The 21,978-nt window shown below is 42.8% G+C and overlaps 1 protein-coding gene across 1 annotated transcript in view; it reads right to left on the reverse strand.

The window, feature by feature from the left end:
• NALCN (sodium leak channel, non-selective) overlaps positions 1-21,978 on the reverse strand; it is a 349,157-nt gene that overhangs the window by 157,398 nt on the left and 169,781 nt on the right. The window contains exons 12-13 of the mRNA XM_060191812.1: positions 19,037-19,204; positions 6,715-6,906 (exon numbers count right to left, since the gene is read on the reverse strand). Of these exons, the coding sequence (XP_060047795.1) occupies positions 6,715-6,906; positions 19,037-19,204 (360 nt within the window). The remainder of the gene's footprint in view (positions 1-6,714; positions 6,907-19,036; positions 19,205-21,978) is intronic.

The raw sequence follows: 21,978 nt of genomic DNA on the forward strand, positions 1-21,978 counted from the left end.
GAGTTTGGATTCAGATTTATACCTCTTTTGTTACATTTTTATTAGTGATTTGATAATTATTAGTAACAATATTGAAAGATTGAAAGGGTACAGTTCCATACAGTTCCCACCACCAGACTTCCATGTCCCATCCCCACTACTGGAAACTTCCCTATCCTTTATCCCTCTGGGAGTATGGACCAAAGATCTTTATGGGTTGCAGAAGGTGGGAGGTCTGGCTATATTTCTCTTAGACCTTGGCTTTTAGAAAGATCTGGGCGCTGTGATCAAAGACTGTATTTCCTTGTTGCTGTGTACAATTCCCACACACATACCCCTGTTCGAATTCATTAGAAAGGCCTTTGGTGCAGAAGATGAGGGACTCTGCTGACCGCTACTTTACTTGTTTAATAATAATGAGTTTTATATTCATTCACAGGGAGCCTCTCTCTTCGTCACTTTGTTGACAAATAAAAGGGACTGTCCTTTTATTTATATGTTAGCACTAAGTCACGCTCCTTAAAAAATCATTATAAATTTATTTAAAAAAATCTGTTTTCCTCTTCCTCAGACTTCTCTTTAAATACTGAATTTTGACCAATAGGTACAGAACACTGGCATTTGGTAACAGTGGCTTCATTAAGCTCAACCTCTGCTTTGCTGTAAAATAAACCAAACCGCTGGTTTCTCTCCCAGAGCTGCAATGTCCAGGCATTTAGTCAACAGTTAGTCTCAAGTCTCTGACTGAAACAATTTGATGGGTCTGAGAGACATTAAACACAGAAGAAATTAAAAAAAAAATATCTCTACTGTCTACAAGATGCAGGAAACTTTTTCAATTGATTTGCTTTATCTGCAGTAAAACAAAAATAAGAATTTTGTTCAATGCAAATCTCTCCTCAGAGAAATAACATTTCTTCCAGTAGCTCTCTTATTGTCCTCCAAGGACAGAAATGAGAGAAGAGAAACAAACAAAAAACAACAAACAGAAAAAAGATAATAAAAGACCAAATATATTCCAAAGTTCAAACATTGACAGGGCTCTGAGTTCTGGCTTCAGACCTCAAGGAAGTCATTTCTCACATCCAGAGACTCTCCATGCCTCTCATTTAATAGCTTAACGGGTAAAGCCTCAGAGTTTCCTGCTTGAGGTTAAAGGTTCTATCCCCAGTATAGAATGTACCAGAATGGTGCTCTGTGTTGTGTCTCTTTCCTTCTCTCTGCCTCATGTGAACATCTTCTATATGTAATAAACCTGGGACACCTCAAACACAATAGTGAGAATACTACTCTGCTATAAAAAATGATGAATCCACCTCTACTTCCATATCTTGGATGGAACTTGATGGAATCACGTTCAATGAGATATTTCAAAAAAGAGAAAGATGAATGCTGGGTGGTCCATTCATAGGTGGAAGAGAAAACACAAGATGAAACTGGAACGGCTGGGGGTACTGTGCCCAGGCAAAGGACTCAGGGAGCAGAGGAGACGGAAGGGGTGGACAGGGTCCTAGGAACTCAGTGCACGATGATGGTGGAGAAGGACCCAAGTTGGGAATAACAGTGGTGTGCAGGGAGTTGGGTGGTAGCACAGTGGATCAAGCACACATGGCACAAAGCACAAGGACCTGAGCAAGGATCCCGGTTTGAGCCCCAGCTCCCCACCTGCAGGGGAGTCGCTTCACAGGCGGTGAGGCAGGTCTGCAGGTGTCTGTCTTTCTCCTCTCTGCCCCCCATCTTCCCCTCTTCTTCTCTCCATTTCTCTCTGTCCCATCCAACAACGACATCAACAACAACAATAGTAACTACAACAATAAAACAAGGGCAACAAAAGGGAATAAATAAATAAATATTTTTAAAAGAATTTATTTTTAAAAAACAGTGGTATGCAGACACCTATCATGGGGGAATGAGAAACTGTACTCACACGTCAACAACTGATGTCAACCATCGCATGCCAATGAAAAGGCAGTGAAATTCTAACCACATCTGGAAGATGATGTCCAAAGAAGAGCCAAGTGTTTGGGGAGATTTCTCAGTGACTCTATCAGAGCAACTAAAGGGACTGGCCCCTTCAGCAGTGAGAGGAAGCAGGGAAATTAATTTGTGATTAAATGCTTCAGAGCATCAACTGCTTGTATTGTACAACTGTTATGGACACGATTTTGAAAATGAGGATTCAACAGAGCAAGTAATTAGTGTGTCAAAATGCAAGTGAGGATAACCCTCAAGTAAATAATATTAAAATTCAAGTACTCCCAGTTACGCAGGGCAGTGTATTATTTATGAAGATAAACGATCACCACTAGTAGAATTACCAAGCAAAGGAGGACTCTTTATTACTGTTTTAGTGGGAAATTAAAAGGACTAAAGATGTATAATTGCTTGAAGACATATGGTGGGCATTTATTGCATGTATTTTAGTAACTTAGAGGCCAGTTCCTTTATCATGTAAATGATGTTTTAGATAAAATGGATAGTAGGAAATAATAAGAGAATATAAAACATATACAGTTTGTTTTTGTCTTTGTTCCCGAAACATTGATGTTTTTTATTTATACCAGTCCGTCAGGATCTGCAGAGGCTTTGCCATTATGAACTGTTAATTGAGAAGGGATGCAGGTAACATTGTGGTGATGCAGAAAGACTTTCATACTTGAGCCTCTCAAGTCCCAGGTTCAATCCTCATCACCACTTTAAGCCAAAGCTGACTACTGCTCTGGTGAAATAATAATAGTAATTATTATTATTAATAATACTTGAGCCTTATCTCCTAACCCAACATTTAAGTCCCACAAAACAAAGACTGCTGGATGATGAAAGTGTTTTAATACATTTCATCAAGGGGCCAAGAGTTAGTTCATCTGGGAAAGGCCAAGTCTTATCATGCATGAGGCCTCAGATCCAGTCCTTATATCACATTCAAGGATGATGGGTAGCACCAAGAGATTGCTACTTATTTACTGGACAGAGATAAACTGAGAGGGAGAGAGACAGAGACACCTGCAGCCCTGCTTCACAGCTCATGACGGTTCCCCCCACCACCATTAGTAAGACCTCGGGGCTATTATTGGGGGAGTCATGCTATAATGTCCCTTCCCCTCTCTCTTTCTGCCTCTTCTTTTCTCAAAAAGTGCAGTATGGAAAGTCGGAGGGGCCAGGTGGTGGAGCAGCAGGTAAAGCACCCATGATACCAGGCAGGAGGATTCTGGGTTCAAATCTCCAGTCCCCAGCAGCAGGGCAGGGTGGGAGGGGGGCTTCAGAAGCAGTGAAAACCAGCTGCAGGTATCTGTCTTTCTCTCTCCCACCTTCTATCTCTGTGTCTATCAAAAATAAAGAAAAAAAAAAAAGCAAGAAATAAATGGTTGCCAGGAGCTGTGAATTCACTGTCTGGGCACTAAGCCTCAGTGACAATCATGAGGGAAAAAAAATAATAAAAAGAAAGAAAAGAAAGATGTATTGGGGCCAAGAAGGAGACGCCATTAGTAACACATCACACATTCTGCTGGGTAATGAAACATCATACCGACTGACAGGGATTGAGACCTAGAGACAAAGTTTGGAATGCAAATGGAAGATCAGTTGTCAGTTTTTTAAGTGTATGTGTGTGTATGAGGGAGAGACAGACAGAGAGGCAGACACACACACACACACACACACACACACACACACACACACACACACACACAGAGTGAGAGAGAGAAGGCAGACTCTTATTCTTCCCCCTATTCTGTCTTTCTCTTAGGTAGTGCTGTGGATCAAAACCAGAACCTCATTGATCCACTTCCCCAGCCACCATGCCATGTTTTTGTTTTCTGAAAGCCAGAAACACACAAGTCAGAAGATAAATAGTGAAAAATGACCACAGCACAAATGTTTCCTTCAATGCAGCAGAGACCAGGCTTGAACCCGAGTTGCACCCCTAACAAAACCAGTGCAGTATCAAAGTGAGCTCTTTCACCAGCCCTGCCCCATGTTTTCAGCCATCCTTCCTGATGATTCTCTCCCAGGCAAGGACCACTAACCAACTAGAAATGATAAAGACTCCTTTTTGCCACTATCATATTTTTAACCTTTCTTGTAAGGTCTGGTTATTTTCCAAGGATGTGAGCCCAAATTGCAAGGAAGCTTCACATATGAGGAAACATCCCTCCCTCTTGTCAGCCTGCATGCTCAAGCTGTCAACACTGCCAGCTGCTGAATAACTGATTAGGGGCCCTGCACTACTTGCTGCTGTCAACCTGATGGCCAGAGTAATCAGGCAGAAAGGCACAATTGAGTAATTGGAGATCTGAAAATATAATGCTGCTTGATTACTACTGTGGCTGGAAATGAAGTGGGTCCTCATAAGTCGGAGGGACCTAGCAGTCTGTTTCTTGTACACAGACTCACATAGCAGTTTCAAATATAAAACCCAGGATATAACTTTTTTTTTAAATAGATCATTTTAAAAACAATTATTTATTTATTTATCCCCTTTTGTTGCCCTTGTGTTGTTGTTATTATTATTGTTGTTGTTACTGACATCATTGTTGGATAGGACAGAGAGAAATGGAGAGAGAAGGGGAAAACAGAGAGGGGGAGAGAAGGATACACACCTGCAGACCTGCTTCACCATCTGTGAAGCGACTCCCCTGCAGGTGGGGAGCTTGGGGCTCGAACCAAGATCCTTATCCCAGTCCTAGCACTTTGTGCCACATGTGCTTAACCTGTTGTGACTCCCAGGATACAACTTTTTTTTTTAAATGTAGTTATAAAAAGGAAACAAACAACAAACAAAAAGACCAAACACCTTCCAAAGCTCAAACATTGACAGGGCTCTGAGTTCAAGCTTCAGACCTTAAGGAAGTCACTTTGTGTTGTGTCTCTTTCCTTCTCTCTGCCTCATGTGAAAATCTTCTGTACATAATAAACCTGGGACACCTCAGACACAATAGTGAGAATACTACTCTGCTATAAAAAAATGATGAATCCACCTCTACTTCCATATCTTGGATGGAACTTGATGGAATCACGTTCAATGAGATATTTCAAAAATGAGAAAGATGAATGCCAGCTACTCTGGTATCCCCCCAGGCCCACAGGGAGAGCTGACTTTCCTGGAGAGGAGTCTGACTCTAGAGTCATGACAGCTTATGTGGTCCTACCACAAGCTAAGACAACCTTAACCTGGGAGTTGTCTCTCTGCCTCGGGGAATAGGTGGCCCCAGAGGAGATACAAGAGCCTCTGTTCTCAGATCTGTGATCCTGGAGCAAGTGACCATACTGAAGTCTCCTTGAGAGACCTCTGCTAAAGCCCTTCTCTCCATTCAAACCCAGTATTTATTTTTCCACTCCCAGCACTTCCTTCCTGTTCCATTTCCTGTTCTTTTCCTCCTCTTGCACCTCCACTTCCTCTTCCTTTCCTCTTTTTGCATAACTACTTCCTGATACCTTCCTACTTTGTATCCTCACTTCCTGTTATATTCCTACTTCTTATTCTCTTCCTACTTTTATACCTCGACTTCCTATTCACCTCCTACTTTTGTACACCTACTTCCTGTTCTCTTCCTACTGTTGTACCCCACTTCCTGTTTTCTTCCTACTCTTGTACACCCACTTCCTGTTCTCTTCCTACCTTTGTACCCCATTTCCTGTTCTCTTTCTACTCTTGTACCCACTTTCTATTCCATTCTTATTCATATACACCCACTTCCTATTCCCTTCCTCCTCTTGCACCCCAACTTCCTGTTCCTCCCTCATCTTGAACTTTCCACTTCCTCTCCCTTTCCCCTGGAGTCCCCACAACTTCCTGTTCTTTGTTCATATAATGTCAAAGTCCTTTTTCAATGCTGGTGGGCAAGGCAAAGACACCCCCACACCCCCTAGTTTCCCATCTGATAGAATTGATGTCACCTGGTACAGTTTAGGGGCAACCTGGAACTGTGGAGTCAGCAGCTGATTTAAATTTATTATGTAATACATGGTGGCAGTCAATGAGCAGAGGGTCACTGTGACTTCCTGCTTGACTTGTGTCCTACATGACCTGCTCAACACCTAACACCTTCCTTCCTGTAGTGCTATGGAGGCCACCTGTAGGGACCTTCCTCACCTTCCCATGTGTCTCACATAGCTTTCACTACACCTCAACCTACTCTCAAATATGGGTCCTCTTGAACTCAACCTCGAGTTCCTTAACTTTATGTTATCCTCTTGTCACTGACATTTCTTGTTCAAGTCCCAGAACAAGAAAGGGCTCATATCAGATCCTGGGCACATACGATGTTTACCACATGGAGCTCTGCTCTCTTAAGCTTTATTTGGCCACATCCACATGCTGGAACCACCTTATCTAAGAAGTCCTCTTTGAGGCCTCCACTCCTAGTTATGGACCTTATCTCTGAAGCACCTGTGTTGACCTTTACCAAGGCCCCCTTGCTTTATATTTGCTTCTTGTCTATCCCCTACACCTGAGAATGTCATGAGCACTGGACTTAAATGTATTTGTGTCCACAGATGACCAAGCCACTCAATAAATGCATAGCAGTTAGTGACAAATTTAGCACAAGATAAAAAGCAAAAACAATAACCCAAGCTATATTGGTCTGTATATTATAAACACACATCTTCATCTTTCAAAGGTTACATTCAAAAATAACATTTCATGTTGTTCTTATCCCAAGTGAAATCACTGTGATGCGAATCATTATGACTAAGATAAGAATAATAATGTAGCCAAGAAACCACCGTTCTTACCCTGGGAAAAGTTGTGAATCTGTCCAGCTCTTCAACGAAGCAAAACATCTGCAAACTGATGGCAGACATCACAATCAAGAGACTGGCAGTGAAGACAACCAGACTCCCAAGCTTCTTCCCAGGACCAAATATCTTGTACACAAAGTCTTCTAATGCAGGTGAGATCTTAATAAGTCGCACCACCCTCAGAACCTATCATCAGAGGGAAAAACACACATCCACACTCAATCACTGATTTATACCAAATCTTAATAAGTTCATACTAACAATTAATTTTTCATAGCCCTTTATAAAATTTCACTTTGCCATTTGAGCACCTGGAGGCAAAAGTACAGTGGAATAACTCAAGAATCAGTCTAGTCCAGTGTCTGCCAGCGTCACAACTTAATTCATCCCGAATGAATGAGTGAAAATGTAAAAATTGTGGAAGCTAAGTGTCTAATATGCATTCCAATTGGTTCTTACATATGCATATTATTAAAACAAACGTGACATATTTCTAATGGTCAACTTGAAGAAAGTACTTATTAGCTATATCTACAGCCCCATGACATAAGCTTACCTGGGTATCATCTATAGCAAAAATTCAGAAAACCTTCTATCAAGGAGTCTTTATTTATGGCTGAAATTATGTCCCTAATATCCACTGTCCATTGTATTTTTTCTTTGAATAACAAAACTTTCAAAACTGTAGCCTACTGGAACAACATTGCTTTCCTCAGTCAATATTCCTGTCTCATTTGTAGTGAACTGTGGCCACAGGACTAAACCCAGACCTATGGAATGTGAAAGGAAGCAGGTTTTATAACGTTTGGCATATTAAATAAGCTTTGGAAACTCTTTTTATAGTTTCCTGTGACTGGGGGCAAAGCAACTGATGTAGCTCATTTGGAGCAGAAACAGAAACTTCTAGTAGGCAAGAAAACAGATTCAATCCAGCACCACAGGCTGACTTCCTGGGTGACAAGATCTAACAAAGCAGATAGTCATGTCTAGACAGACATCACTGAAGTGAAGTGAATGTCTACCCCATGTGAGCATATTGCTTTTAGAACCTTGGATACAGCTCATCTAAACACATGCATTTAGATGTTTATATGCAGAACTAACTGAAAATATCCACTTAACAAATATTATGTGTCAAACACTGTGTTGAACAAATGATATTCTCTGGACACCATTCCAAAGGGAACCTAACACAAGGACACATATCTTAAGGACTAAATATAAAATATATTTTATGGGAGTTGGGCAGTAGCTCCGTGGGTTAAGCACATGTGGTGTGAAGTGCAGGGACCAGCATAAGGATCCTGGTTCAAGCCCCTGGCTCCCCACCTGCAGGGGAGTCATTTCACAGGCAGTGAAGCAGGTCTTCAGGTGTGTCTGTCTTTCTCTTGCCCTCTCTGTCTTCCCCTCCTCTCTCTAGTTCTCTCTGTCCTATCTAATGATGACAATATCAATAACAACAACAATAATAACTACAACAACAATAAAAACAACAATGGCAATAAACGGGAAAATACATAAAATTTAAATATATATTATATATCATATGTGCTGCATAATGCATACTTATATAAATATAAAATATGAAAATAAAATATTAATTAGCATCTAATTGAACGATGAAGGGTGAGGCACAGAAAATGAGCACTTTTCACCAGTCAATTGTTCTAAGTTTTGTGATGGTCTTGGCATGAGTGACATGTGCATAACTGATAGTACAAGAGGGTCCAACAGCAGCAAGCGTTTAAGGTATCTTCCCAGGAGAGGATAAGTCTGGCTTGAATACAGTAAAGAAGAGGAAGTGTTTAAAATATGTACATTAATTTTAACATGTGTAAAAGAACATATGTTGGGTATTTCTGTTTGGTGCCAACCTTTCTTTTTTTCTTTTTCTTTTTCTTTTTTTTTAAATTTCCCTTTTGTAAAGTATTCCTCCCTCACTCACCTAAGAGATCCAGAAGGTACCATCACCATCCAGACCTGGTGAGAGTATTGATAAAAACTTAAGTCACCTCATAGGTCCCATTTATGATCCCAATAACAGCTGATAAAGGGTATGCTGTTTTGTTTTGTTTTATTCCCAATTGGCATTACTGTGAGAAATTTGGAAGCCATCTTTGCCACCATATTGGACTAGCCAGCTTAAAAATGAAGCCCATGTTGACTGGGTGGTGGCACACCTGGTTGAGCACACAAATCGCAATGCCCAAAGCCCCCAGTCTCTTCCTGCAGGGGCAAAGCTTTCACAAGTGGTGAAGCAGGCCTTCAGGTATCCTTGTCTCTCTCCTTTTCTATCTCCCCCTTCCTCTCAATTTCTGGCTGTTTCTCTCCAATAAAGAACGAACCTATAGGAATGACATAATCGCTCACTTGGACAGTGTAGTGTTTAATCTTGGGCATGAACCAGGTTGAAGCCGGGCCCCACCACGCTGGAGTTTCGGTGCTGAGGTCTCCCTCCCCCCTCCTCCTACCTCCCCTTCCCCCTCCCTCTCAGCTCTCTCCCCTCCCCCTCCTTCTCCCTCATCCTCTTCTCCCTTTCCCTCTCCTTTTATTTATATCTCTCCTTCTATCTCTCCCTCTCCCTCTCCCTGTGTCTCTCTCTTCCTCCATCTATTTCTCCCTCTACCTCTCTCTCTTTCTCTTTCTTCTCTGTCTCTATAAAAGAATTATACTCCTGTCAAAGGGAGAGGAGCAAAGACTAATTCCTAGTGATGCTACTTTAGTCTCTGAATGTTGCCTTCCCCAAAACCACATTCACCCTTCCCTCACTCTCGCTAGAGCATAAATGGACAGAAAATAATGACGTTGGTCTTGACTGTTCCAGTTACCCCTGAGGTACTAATTAATATGGTATGTAGCCCCATGTCCACTAAAATGTTTAAAGAAGTTGAGACAAGATGCACCTCCTTCATACTGATTTAAAATCCCCAACGCAAAGCTCAAAGAAACATTTCCGTAAGACTATCATGTTGCTGGTATTAAGTATCATACCACACACATTGGGAAGCTACTGTTTTTTCCCCCCAGATAGAGTTTGCAACATACATGTCCAAATCAGAATAGATTAAATTCAGATCCTTGGTCCAAATAACAGTCCCATCATGACTCCTAAGATATTAGCATTCATATCTATACCCAGCTTGATAATGTGGAAAGATTTCCTGATTTTCCATTTGTTTGTTTTTTTCCAGCATGGTAATTTCTGGGCCTTCCTACTGGCAATACGAGTTCACTTTTACCTTTTTCTCTTCTTTCTTCCTTTCTTTCTTTCTTTCTTTCTTTCTTTCTTTCTTTTCTATTTTATTCAATGGGACAGAGAGAAATTGAGAGGAGGGGGGAGATAGAAGGGAGAAAGATAAGACATCTGCAGGCCTGCTTTACCACTCATGAACCCTACTCATGAACCCCTGCAGGTGGGGAGCGGGAATTAAACCCTCGTCCCTTCGAGGGTCCTTGCTCATAGTACTGTTGGACACTTAACCAGGTGGGCCACTGCCTGGCCCTCAGATTTTCTGTTTTTATCAGTCTTATTTATTTTCAGACACCAACGATTCAGTATCAAATTGCTAACAGCTGGATCCAGTAGAGCTTATTGGAACAATTTAATTGGCTTACAGCTCCAATTTCAGCATGTATTGAAATCATATTTAAAAGACGGCCTGCGTCATGTTGAACCTTACTCCAAATGCAAATAAAAATGGTCTAGCATATCTGTGCAGTTGTGATAAATTCTTCCTTAACTAAATGGAAGAAAGAACACACAGTTCCTACACTAGTGATTTGATAAGCTTTCTCTTTTTTTTTTTTTTTTTTGTTTTCACAGTGAATTCACTGCTCTGGGATGACTTTTGCAGGTAGAAAGAAGCAGACAGAAGTAGGCAGAAAAGTCCAAGCTTCTCTCAGTATGATGGGCCCAGGTGTGTTTCCCGTTGAGCTATCTTGCTGGACTTGATCACCCTTTTCCAAAAGGGTGTTTGGGAAAGCACAGCCTTTCCCAGTAACTCAAATTATGCTTTTCCCATCGACTGAGGGACAAACATCCCTCATCCTGCCTAGCTCAGAAAGCTTTTGCAGTTTGTGTTCCCCTAACTATGAAACAAAGCCAACCCAATACTCACAGATAAGCCACAAGGGGGACCAATCATTCTATGGTCGTTTTCAAAGCACAGTTTCCTGGTCCCATATCTAAGTCTGTCACTGAAGCAAAGTGAGAGACTGCAGGAATCCTGTGGTTAGGAAGAGGAACTTTGCAATTACATTTCTCGGGAATGAGTTTCCACTCAGTGTGAGCTGCGTGGGCAAGCTGATAAAACTCGTGATTGCTAAAACCCTTACATATATTCTCTGTCTCCCAGGATCATGATGAGAGGGAGGTGAGACAACACACTCAGTGTAATGATACACAGTACATCCCCACCAAGGTTGTCAGGATTCTAAGGCCAGGGGGCTGCTTAGGGAAAGACTCCAGGAGGAAAGGCATTGGCAACCACGCCCCCTGTCCCCTGCAGGGAGCCCAAAAGAGGGAGCCACTGCCAAGATGTCTGCATCTAGTACCAGCATGCCCTTCTCTACGTGACTGCTGAGGCCAGAAGAGGCAGGTGAATCCAGATGTGAACACCTGGAGACAATGGCTACCCACTATCAAAGAAGACAGGGAAACCAGATCTCTCTTTCTCTTGGGTCTACACACCTCTATTTTCTTCTCTTTTCCTTTTTTTGAAAAAGATTTTATTTATTTATTTATTTATTTATTTATTTATTTATTTATTTATTTATGAGAAAGGAGGAGAGAGAAAGAACCAGTCATGGACTCTGGTACATGTGCTGCCAGGTATTGAACTCAGGAGCTTATGCTTGAGAGTCCAGTGCTTTATCCACTGTACCACCTTCCAGACCACATCTATTTTCTAACCCTGCTTTGATTCAATAAACGCTTGTCTTCCAGAAACATAGCCATCTCTCTTATGATTCTTCCCTGTGGACGTCAGCCTAGAACCTCCTATTCCCTCTTGCTCCCCCTGCTCCAAGAACCACACTCTATTTGTCCCCAGCAGCCAAAGGCTACCCCAGCTCTCTGGCAGCCCTGCCATGCCGACCTTGCTTTAAGTCCTTGACCATGAATATTTCTATCTCATGCCTTCTGTCTGCCCAGGGTTCTCTACCTGGAATCCTGGCTCCAGGCCTTGTCCTGGTCGGCTCCTATAGTTCATTCCATATGAGCTCAAATTCCCCCTCTCTGGTAATTCTAGGTACAGCTCATCTAAACTAGCATCTCCCTACCCCCACCCCATCTTTCACCCTTTTTGTTTCTCTGGTATAGCATTCTCAAGCACTTGTGTTCACACATTCCTGGGTATGCTTGTTTGTAAAACTGTCTGCCTACTTAAAATCTAAACCTGTTGAGGCTGGGATGTCCTATGCCTTGAGCATCCGTCCATCCTCAGTATTTGGGACAGGATCCGCTGTACAGTAGGTGCTCAGGAAATATCACCTGAATGAACAGAGGAATGACAACAATTCCTGGTCTCTGGACAGACTGATTTGACAAAGTAAACCATTTGGTACTCAGGGGTGGAGCCCTTTTAAGTATGAAAGAATAGGAAAGTCACCAAAGGGAAGGTTTTAGGCAGGCACTAGGGAGGAAGGTCCAGAGAGATGAGATGTGTGAGGCCCAACACGGGGGGCTCCAAGCCAGGCCACGAGGAAGCAATCTGTTCTGTGAAGTGTGAATTTTCAAAAATATCCTCTTGATACCTGAACTATTCCAGACACGTGGCGTGTCACCACAAAATCACTGAGATTGTGTTTAATTACGGACAGGGTCAAGTGTCCAAGAGACCCAATGGAAATCACTTAACTGCTTATAGAAATTTAAAAAAAAATAGGGAGTCGGGCGGGAGCGCAGCGGGTTAAGCGCAGGTGGTACAAAGCACAAGGACCAGCGTAAAGGTTCTGGTTTGAGCCCCCGGCTCCCCACCTGCAGGGGAGTCACTTCACAGGCAGTGAAGCAGGTCTGCAGGTGTCTGTCTTTCTCTCCCCCTCTCTGTCTTCCTCTCCTCTCTCCATTTCTCTCTGTCCTATCCAACAACAATGACAACAAGAATAAGTACAACAATAAAACAACAAAGGCAACAAAAGGGAATAAATAAATATTAAAAAAAATAAAAAAATACAGACTATAATTCAGACTTGGGAGAACTGTAAGCCTCGCTGAGCTCTATGAGAACATATTGCTACCTACAGAGAATGCTCACAGCTGTACACACTAGTTTGAGATGCTTTGTGAGACACACACTTGTAGGAAAGAGCTAGAGGTGACGATGGTGATTGAATTATCTGAAGGCTACTTTGGAAGGCAATTGTGCTGCCCACCATACCAAAATTATAGTTTGTCAATGATTTGGGTTTTTTCTCTGTCCCATCATTTTTTCCCACTTAAAGGTATTTTATAAGCATACCTATAGCAATCTTTGTTATATAGGACACAAATCCATATGCATATAATATACCTATATAGCTATGCACTTTTCCATTGTGTTGTGGTCTGTATTTAAATAAAACGTATATCTGAGTGATTACAGGTTTATGGGACTCCTTACTTTGTCATCACATTGCATGTGACTTGATAAACTCTTCCTTATCTCCTGACTTGCTGCTCCCAGATGATTTTCTGAGAGAGAAAGTGAGAGAGAGTGAGAGAGAGTGAGAGTGAGAAAGAGAAGGAGAAGGAGAAGGAGAAGGGGAAGTGGAAGGGGAAAGGGAAGAGGAAGAGGAAGAGGAAGAGGGGAGGGAAGGGAAGAGAAGAGAAGAGAAGAGAAGAGAAGAGAAGAGAAGAGAAGAGAAGAGAAGAGAAGAGAAGAGAAGAGAAGAGAAGAGAAGATAGACAGGGGCCAGGTGGTGGCACACCAGGTTGAGCATACATGTTACAATAAACAAGGACCCAGGTTCAAGCTCCCAGCCCCCACCTGAAGAGGGAAAGCTTTGCAAGTGGTGAAGCAGGGCTGCAGGCATCCCTCTGTCTCTCTCCCTCTTTATCACCCCCTTCTCTCTCGATTTCTGGCTGTCTCTACCCAATAAATATATAAAGATAATAATAATAATAAATGAAAAAGTCTGCCTGGCAAGAAAAAAAAAACTTTAAAAAAACAGAGAATATTCCCCCACTGTAGCATTGGCTGGGCTGGAACCAGGATTCCGTATATGTCAGAGCAGGCACCCTCCCGGACAAGCTATCTTGTCTTCTCTAAACTATTCTTCAAATGTATTCCATTTAAATGATTCAGGATTTCTCTCAGACGTCCAGAATGAGTTGCCTTTGCACATGCACTTTTGATCTGTTTCTAATCTGTCACTGAACATCTGAGCATGAAAAACAGCCTTACTCAAACACACCTTTGCTGAAATCCGTATTTCCCTTAATTTGGCCTATTTGCTAGCATTGTAAACAAACAAAAGTATACTTTTTATGACAGGGTATGCGTTCCACAACTACCTAGAAAGTCTCTACACAGAAGTTACACAGGCTCCTGTGCTGAAAGTGTGCCCCAGATCAGATCGATGAGGTTTTTCAGTTAACGGTATTTATACTATTTATTTACTTATTTATTTATACTCTTCCCTGATTTGGGAGCTACTCTCTTCTCTGATCCAACTTTCTAGTCCTATGTCCAACTGTGACAACATCTCCCCAGACAATATCTTTAGCCTACTTGCATGTCAGCTGTCAGGCTCAGGCAAAAATTAGTAAAGTTATGGGCCCCTTGGAATAGACCTAAAATAGACCTACTAACTTTTTCCAAATTGGAGACCCCAAATCTCATCTGATAGACTTCTGCCTTTAGGTTCCTGATTATTACACAACTTGTTCTGTTTTATATCTTAATGCTTTTTTCAGCCATGAAGTTACAGGTGCTACCATGATGCCAAACTGACTTCCCTGGGTAGACAACCTCACTAACGTGTCCTGGAACCCTACCTCCCCAGAGCCCTGTTCCACCAGGGAAAGATAGAAACAGGCTGGGGGTGTGGCTACACCTGCCAACATCCATGTCACTCAGAGAAGCAACTACAGAAGCCAGACCTCCCACCTTCTGCACCCCATAATGATCCTGGGTCCATACTCCAAGAGGGATAAAGAATAGGGAAGCTTCCAATGGAAGGGATGGGATGCAGAACTCTGGTGCATCCCGTGAGTACCCATTCATTGGGGAAACTGACGATCCTTCCTAGCCGACTGAATCCACATGGATCCCAGTCACTTTCAAAGCCAGCAACAAGCAGCTCCTGAAAGCTTTCAACCTGACCTGTTGACTGGCTACGGAAGAAGGGCAAACGCTAGAAGAAGAAGAAGAACTCTGGTATTGGGAATTGTCTGGAATTGTAACCCTCTTATCCCACAGTTTTGTTGACCATTATTAAATCTATAAGAAAAAAAAAAAGGAAGGAAGGGAGGAAGGGAGGAAGGGAAAAAGGAAGGAAGGGTCTCTAATGCTCAAATCAACTTGATGAATCCAGACAGCAGCCACCAGGAGCACAGAATGGATGACAGGGATATTTGGAGGCACATGTTATATCAAAGCTATTTTAAGCATGTGGATAACACCTGCTCCAACCATTTCACCAGTGATCACCAAGCTCTCAGGAGGACCCAGTGACTGGCAAAGGCTTTATATCCAAATATGTTGAAGGGGGGCCAGGTGGAGGCACACTTCACAGAGCATATGTGTTACAGCGTGCTAGGACCTGGATTCTAGTCTTTGTTTCCCATTGGCAGTGGGGAGATTTCATGACTGATGTTCCAGGTCTCTCTCTCTCTCTCTCTCTCTCTCTCTCTCTCTCTGTCTCTGTCTCCCACTTCCCTATAGATTTCTATCTTTAGCCAATAAATAGATAAGATATTTAAAAAGCAAAGGTAGTGGTGTACTAAAAGCTTGAACATGATACAACCACTCTGAGAGGAGAGAATGGTCTAGAAAAGCCCCAGTGATGGGGTTTCAGTCACAGACACATGTTCCAGCTCTATCACTTGCTGACACAGAGGGAAAAGAAAGAATGATGGGGAGTCGGGTGGTAGCGCAGCGGGTTAAGTGCACGTGGTGCCAAGCGCAAGGACTGGCGGAAGGATCCTGGTTCGAGCCCCCAGCTCCCCCCCCCCTGCAGGGGAGTCACTTCCCAAGTGGTGAAGCAGGTCTGCAGGTGTCTGTCTTTCTCTGCTTCTCTGTCTTCCCCTCCTCTCTCCATTTCTCTCTGTCCTATCCAACAACAATGACATCAATAATAATAACTACAACAATAAAACAACAAGGGCAACAAAAGGAACTAAATGAACATATAAAAAAAAGAATGAATGAATGACAGTGCTCAAGGACGGTGGGAAAGGATGGGTCCTAGAAAGCAAGAACCACCCTCCACCCCCCCAACCCCGGGGTGAAGGATTAATATAGGAGAGTCAGATGATATAAACAGATCAATGAAATATTCACTCCAGAGAGACAGAGATGGGGGTCATGTAGTGTTTAGCGACTTGTAAAGTTCTCAATACACTCAGTATAACTCCTGTATCCAAAGATGGATTTTAAAGTTTGGTAAATAATGTAACTACTTTCCAGAAAGTTTGTACAAAATTGCATTCCTGCCTGCAACATTCAACAGTGCCTTCTACCTATAATATATCCTTCAGCGCAGTATGTTATCAAACGTTTTGATTTGCACCAATCTGTAAGATAAAAATGTTTTACTGTAGCTTTAATTTTCATTGTAAATATATGAATAGATAAGAATTTTCTATGGGGTTCACATGGACTCATATTTTGCCCTTTGTTTCTCAACTGTATTGTTTTTATTTGTTGTTTATGTTTTTATTTATTGATAGTAAATTTTAGGACTAGACTACTATGTTATGTTTCTGTTTTTATTTATTGATAGTAGTTTTAAGATGAGACGACTATCATTCCAGTCTTATAATACAGATGTTGTGATAGCTAAAGCATATGCAACAAAGAAAAAGGAAAATTAACAGGACACCATCTTCTCCTGTGACCCTCACGTGCCTATGTCTGAGCCTTGGAGCCTTGTCTGTACTGGTTAATTTTTATTATCACCAGGGCTATTGTTGGGCTTCGGTGCCTACACAACAACAAATCCACTGCTTCTTTTATTTATCCCTTTTTTCCCCCTCCAGGGTTTTTGTTGAGCCTAGGTGCCTGCACAACGAATCCACTGCTCCTGATGGGCTTTCCCCCCCCCATTTCATTGGATAAGCTGGAGAGAAATTGAGAGGCAGGGGGATTCGAGTGGGAGAGAGAATGGTACCTGAAGACCTATTTTCCCACTTGCAAAACTTATGCCTGCAGGTGGGGAGCCAGAGGCTTGAACCTGGATCACTGCGTGGGTCCTTGCACTTAATACTATGTGTGCATGCTTAACTGGGTATGCCCACCTCTTGGCCACTTGACCCCAGGTCCTTGCGCATGGCAGTATATGCACTTAACCCGACGTGCCACCACCTGGTCCCTCGTCTCCTTTTTCTAAAGAACATTTGCTTTGACTGAGTCATGCCTCCCCACCCCAACCCCCAGCCTGACTCTTCACAGAAACCACTTGGAGGAGCCAGACAATGTGGGAGGGACATTCAGGTGTCTCTCAAGGGGGCATGGTCACCATGACAACTAACGGTTCCACTTTCTATCAGTGCAGGTGGGGCATTTGCTTCTCACTCCTGTGAGCGGTACCGTCATGTCCTCTCCTGCAGGTGTGAGAATATCGAATTGCAGGTTGGGATCTGGCTGCTGAAGGTCAGATCACTCAGAGAATGGCAAACGGCGGCCCTGGGGCCACCGTCAAATAAAACCCACGAGATGAGAATGTGTCTCCTTCCCTCTGAACAACTGGAATCCTGCCTCTCTGAATTCCTTCCTTAAAAGTCTGCTATAGTTTTTTATTTTATTTTGATTTTTAAATTTTATTTATTTATTTATTTTCTAAAGCTACATAAAGAAAGAAATTCTACTATCTGCATGGTGAACTGGACAAATAACAACTTTCGTGTGTGATAAATAAATAAATTAGAAAAAAAATTTAATTAGAATAGCATCTATATTTCATCACTTTGATGAAAGAGCTCAAAGAGCAGTGAGTGCACTGCTACTGCTTTTAACAGCTACAAAGGAGATAATTAACCATCGTTTTTCTTTACTGAATAATGATAAAGGAATGTAATTCACTGTAGCCCATTTGAAAAACAGGCAGCAAGCTAATACAGAATTGTATGTTTATCTGATCGTCACAGTGAGATTGACATATGTAAATGATAAGTCAGGATCTTATAATTTATACAGGAAAGCTTTGTGAGTCCTTGTTATGTCAAGTGTAAGTCAACGACTATGTTTCAGGTTAGTGGGAATCCAAATCTTGGGTTGGCAAGACAGTCCACCTGCTCGCTGTGTCAACTTGACCCAGCTGCCACCACAATGGGGGAAGCTTCAGTGCTGTGATATCTTTCCTCTTCTCTCTGTCTCTCCCTCTCTGCCTGAACAAGTCAACTGAGAGCAGTGAAGGCCTCCTAACAACAATTTAAAAAAGGAAGAATGCGCACTTGGAATTAAATTCATTTTTCCTACTCTCAAAAGTGCATGCTAACACCTCAGTTTACGATGTTCTATGTATGCACAGACAAATAGTATCTATCGTATTTAATTTTTAAAAAAGATATATCGTCATTTTATTTTTTAATGAGAGTGATACAGAAAGATAGACACACCCACAGAGACAGAGAGAGACAGACAGAAAGAGACACCAGAGCACTGCTCAGCTCTGGCATAGCAGTGCTGGGGATTGAACCTGGGACCTGGGAGCTTCAGGCACAAAAGTCTTTTGCAGAACCCTGGTGCTGTCTCCCCTGCCCTCCTGTACATTTGTACACTGCACAGATTTGTACTGTACATTAAACATCTCCACTTATTCCTATGGATTTTCAGGAATTTCATAGCAATGTTGAACCAAAACAATAGCTCACGTGGACATTGTGGGGCCCCTGTGCAGGACCCAGGTTTGAGCCTGGTCCCCATCTCACTGAGGGAAGTTTGGGTGCTGTGATCTCTTTCCCTCCGCTTCTCTACTATCTGTGCAAACAAACAAACAAAACAGTGCTGCAGCTTCTGAACATGTTCCTTTTGCCTTCCGAGATGCCCCTGGTCCCATACGCAGTTTGCATCTCCAGTATCATAGTTGTACGTAACTGTCACACAGAACTGCCAGCTGTGGTTGGCATGAGACTAACGCTTCCTCTGGAAAGAACAAACATTTCTAGAGACATTACCTGAAAGTAGGTGAACTGAGAGTGATAAAGGTCTGGGTAGACGTGAAGCGTCGTTCCAATGACCAGGAGAAGCTCGAATTTGTGGAGAGACGAGCTGATGTAGCCAGTAAATCCCAGACACCAGATCTTCAGGAGTGCTTCCAGGTCAAAGAGCACAGTGAAAGCCACCTGGGGGAAGGAACAGAGAGAAGCAGGGAGTGACCTCCCAGTCCAAGGCCATGATTCACTTCCAGATATGTCGCCCGTTTTCTAGGGCATGGATTTCAGCCACGATCATGTGCGAAGGAAGGGTGCGCAGAACTCTTGCTGTTTCACGTAAAAATCATTTGCGAGCACAGCAAGCCCGGCACATCCCGACGGTGCAGGGTGACACAGGAAGCCCTTGTGAGTGTTTTGATTCTTTGGTGTTCACTGCCTGATGTTACGGAAACCATCACTATTTATTAAGTTACAGAAAGTCTGGGGCCCAGGCGGTGGTGTGCTTGGTGAAGGGCACCCATTACCGTGCTCAAGGACTCAGGCTCAATCCCCTGGTCCCCACCTGCACAGAGGTGAAAGCTTCACGAGAGGTGAAGCAGGGCTGCAGGTGTCTCTCTGTCTCTCTCCCTCTCTATCTCCCACTCCCCTCTCATTTTCTGTCACTAACCAGTAATAAATAAATACTTAAAATTTTTTTATCTTTATTAATTTATTCCCTTTTTGTTGCCCTTGTTGTTTTATTGTTGTAGTTATTATTGATGTTGTCGTTGTTGGATAGGACAGAGAGAAATGGAGAGAGGAGGGGAAGACAGAGAGGGGGGACAGAAAGATCGACACCTGCAGACCTGCTTCACCGCCTGTGAAGCGACTCCCCTGCAGGTGGAGAGCCGGGGGCTCGAACTGGGACCTTTATGCTGGTCCTTGCGCTTTGCGCCACCTGCACTTAACCTGCTGCACTACTGCCCGACTCCCATAATTTTTGAAAAGTTACAGAAAGTCTGCATTTTTGTATAATTTGTGTTTTAAAAATGTAAAGTTTGTCTGAAACCTGTGTTATGTCATAAAATCACTTGCATATTATGTTTATATATTTGTTTGTATATTTAATTATTTATTATAGGAGGAGAGAGGGGGGTGGGAGAGAGAGAGAGACAGACAGAGAGAGAGACCAAGATCAGAGCACTGCTCAGCTCGGGCTGGTGGTGGTGCTGGGGAGTGAACCTGGAACCTTGGAGCCTCAGGCATGCAAGTCTTTTGCAGAACCATTGTTTTGTCTCTCCAGCCCTAAAATTGCTTACATATCAATAAATTAAACTATGGGATTGACTTCTAATTAAAGTGCAGCAGAGTGAGGGCTGGAGTTGTCAAACAGTGTCCTCTGAGAAGACAGAATCTATCTGGAAGATAGGAATGAAAGAGGGCTGGGCTTGGTGTACTGGGTGGGGAGGGGGCTTTCAGGTCCTGGTCATGATGGTAGAGGAGGACCTAGGCTGGGAGTGAATTTTACAGAAAACTGAGATATTTTCCACATGTACCTGTGGGGCTCTGTGTAAGCTTGATAGAGCTTAGGGAGAACTTCCCCATCCTTGGATGGAGGTCTGAGAAGATACCCTCTTGTGAGTCTCTCTCAACCGAGGTGAGCAAAGGGGAAAAAATGTCTCCAGACTAAGTTCTTCCCTTCTTGACTCTCAAGCCCACAGAAACCTTAAACTGCAGGCCACATGGCCGCCTACTTTAAGATTCATTCACTCAAAGTTAACACATTCCTCCTCACCTTTTGATCACAAAGGAAGAGTACATCCTGTCACACACTCCTAACAGCGGACAAGTGAGAAGCCCCCAAGACCTTATTTCCTGGAGCCCTTTTGATGTCTCTGAAGCCTTGTTCTTCCTTCTCTATCTCACCTTACTGATTCACCCCTGTTCTTCTCTCAAATGCCCTTGGATTATTAAATGCCTGCATCAGGAGACTAATTGTATTGATCTTTATGTATCAACTCTTGTCATACCAACCCCTGCCATAGGGGCATGCTGACCTTTAAGAAACCTGTGAATTCTGACGTATGTGAAAACTGTTCTTTGTCTAGCCTTCTATATCAACCCAAAGCCTCCCCCCAATAAACGAGTGTGTTCGTACCAGAATCCTCTTTTCATGCAGTCTCTTGAACTGGTGATGGAAATTCGCTAGTTTACCTTTCTAGCTGAGAGACCAGCCACGCGATCTCCAACATGTACCAGCAACTGTATTCAGTGTAAACCATCACTGATGCGGGGCTGGGCGGTGGTGCACCAGGTTGAGTGTGTATTAGGGCTGGCACAGGATCCTGGTTCTAGCTCCTCACTTGCAGGGGGATCTCTTCACAAGCGGAGAAGCAGGTCAGCAGGTGTTTTTCTCTCCCCCTCTTTCTCCCCCTTCTCTCAATTTCTCTCTGTCCTATCCAACAACAACACAACCACAATAACAACAAGGGAACAAAATGGGAATAAAATGGCCACCAGGAGCAGTGGATTCCTTGTGTCGGCACTGTGATAACCCTGGAGGCAAAAAAAGCAAACTAAAAGGTTACTGCTGTAAGCATCCCTATGTGCTGTGAGTATTAAGCTGCCCCACCTCACCCTTGGCATTTCTGAGTAAAAGGAGGTGAGTGTTTTAAATGTTAGCCGCTATTAAGAGGTTGCCTTCGAAATGTAAACAGTAAATCATTGCCCTCTCTCTCAGCTGAAAAGGTGCTTCTCATCCTAGGTCTCAGCCATTGCCTCAGGGGACCAAGGTTTTGCCTATCTGCTCTTGTGTATATTGATCTTTCAAGTTCAAGTTCTAAAAACATTTCTTGCTTCATAAGCTTGCAACTTTCTATGGTTGTAGTTTGCTTTTGTCATCAGCTTTTGGAATTGTTGATATTAAGGACATTAGTCTTCACCTCCTCTAAGAACTGCACATATGCACATAATGAGATAACAGG

The sequence above is a fragment of the Erinaceus europaeus genome, chromosome 5, assembly GCF_950295315.1.
Source record: "Erinaceus europaeus chromosome 5, mEriEur2.1, whole genome shotgun sequence".
Classification (NCBI taxonomy): domain Eukaryota; kingdom Metazoa; phylum Chordata; class Mammalia; order Eulipotyphla; family Erinaceidae; genus Erinaceus; species Erinaceus europaeus.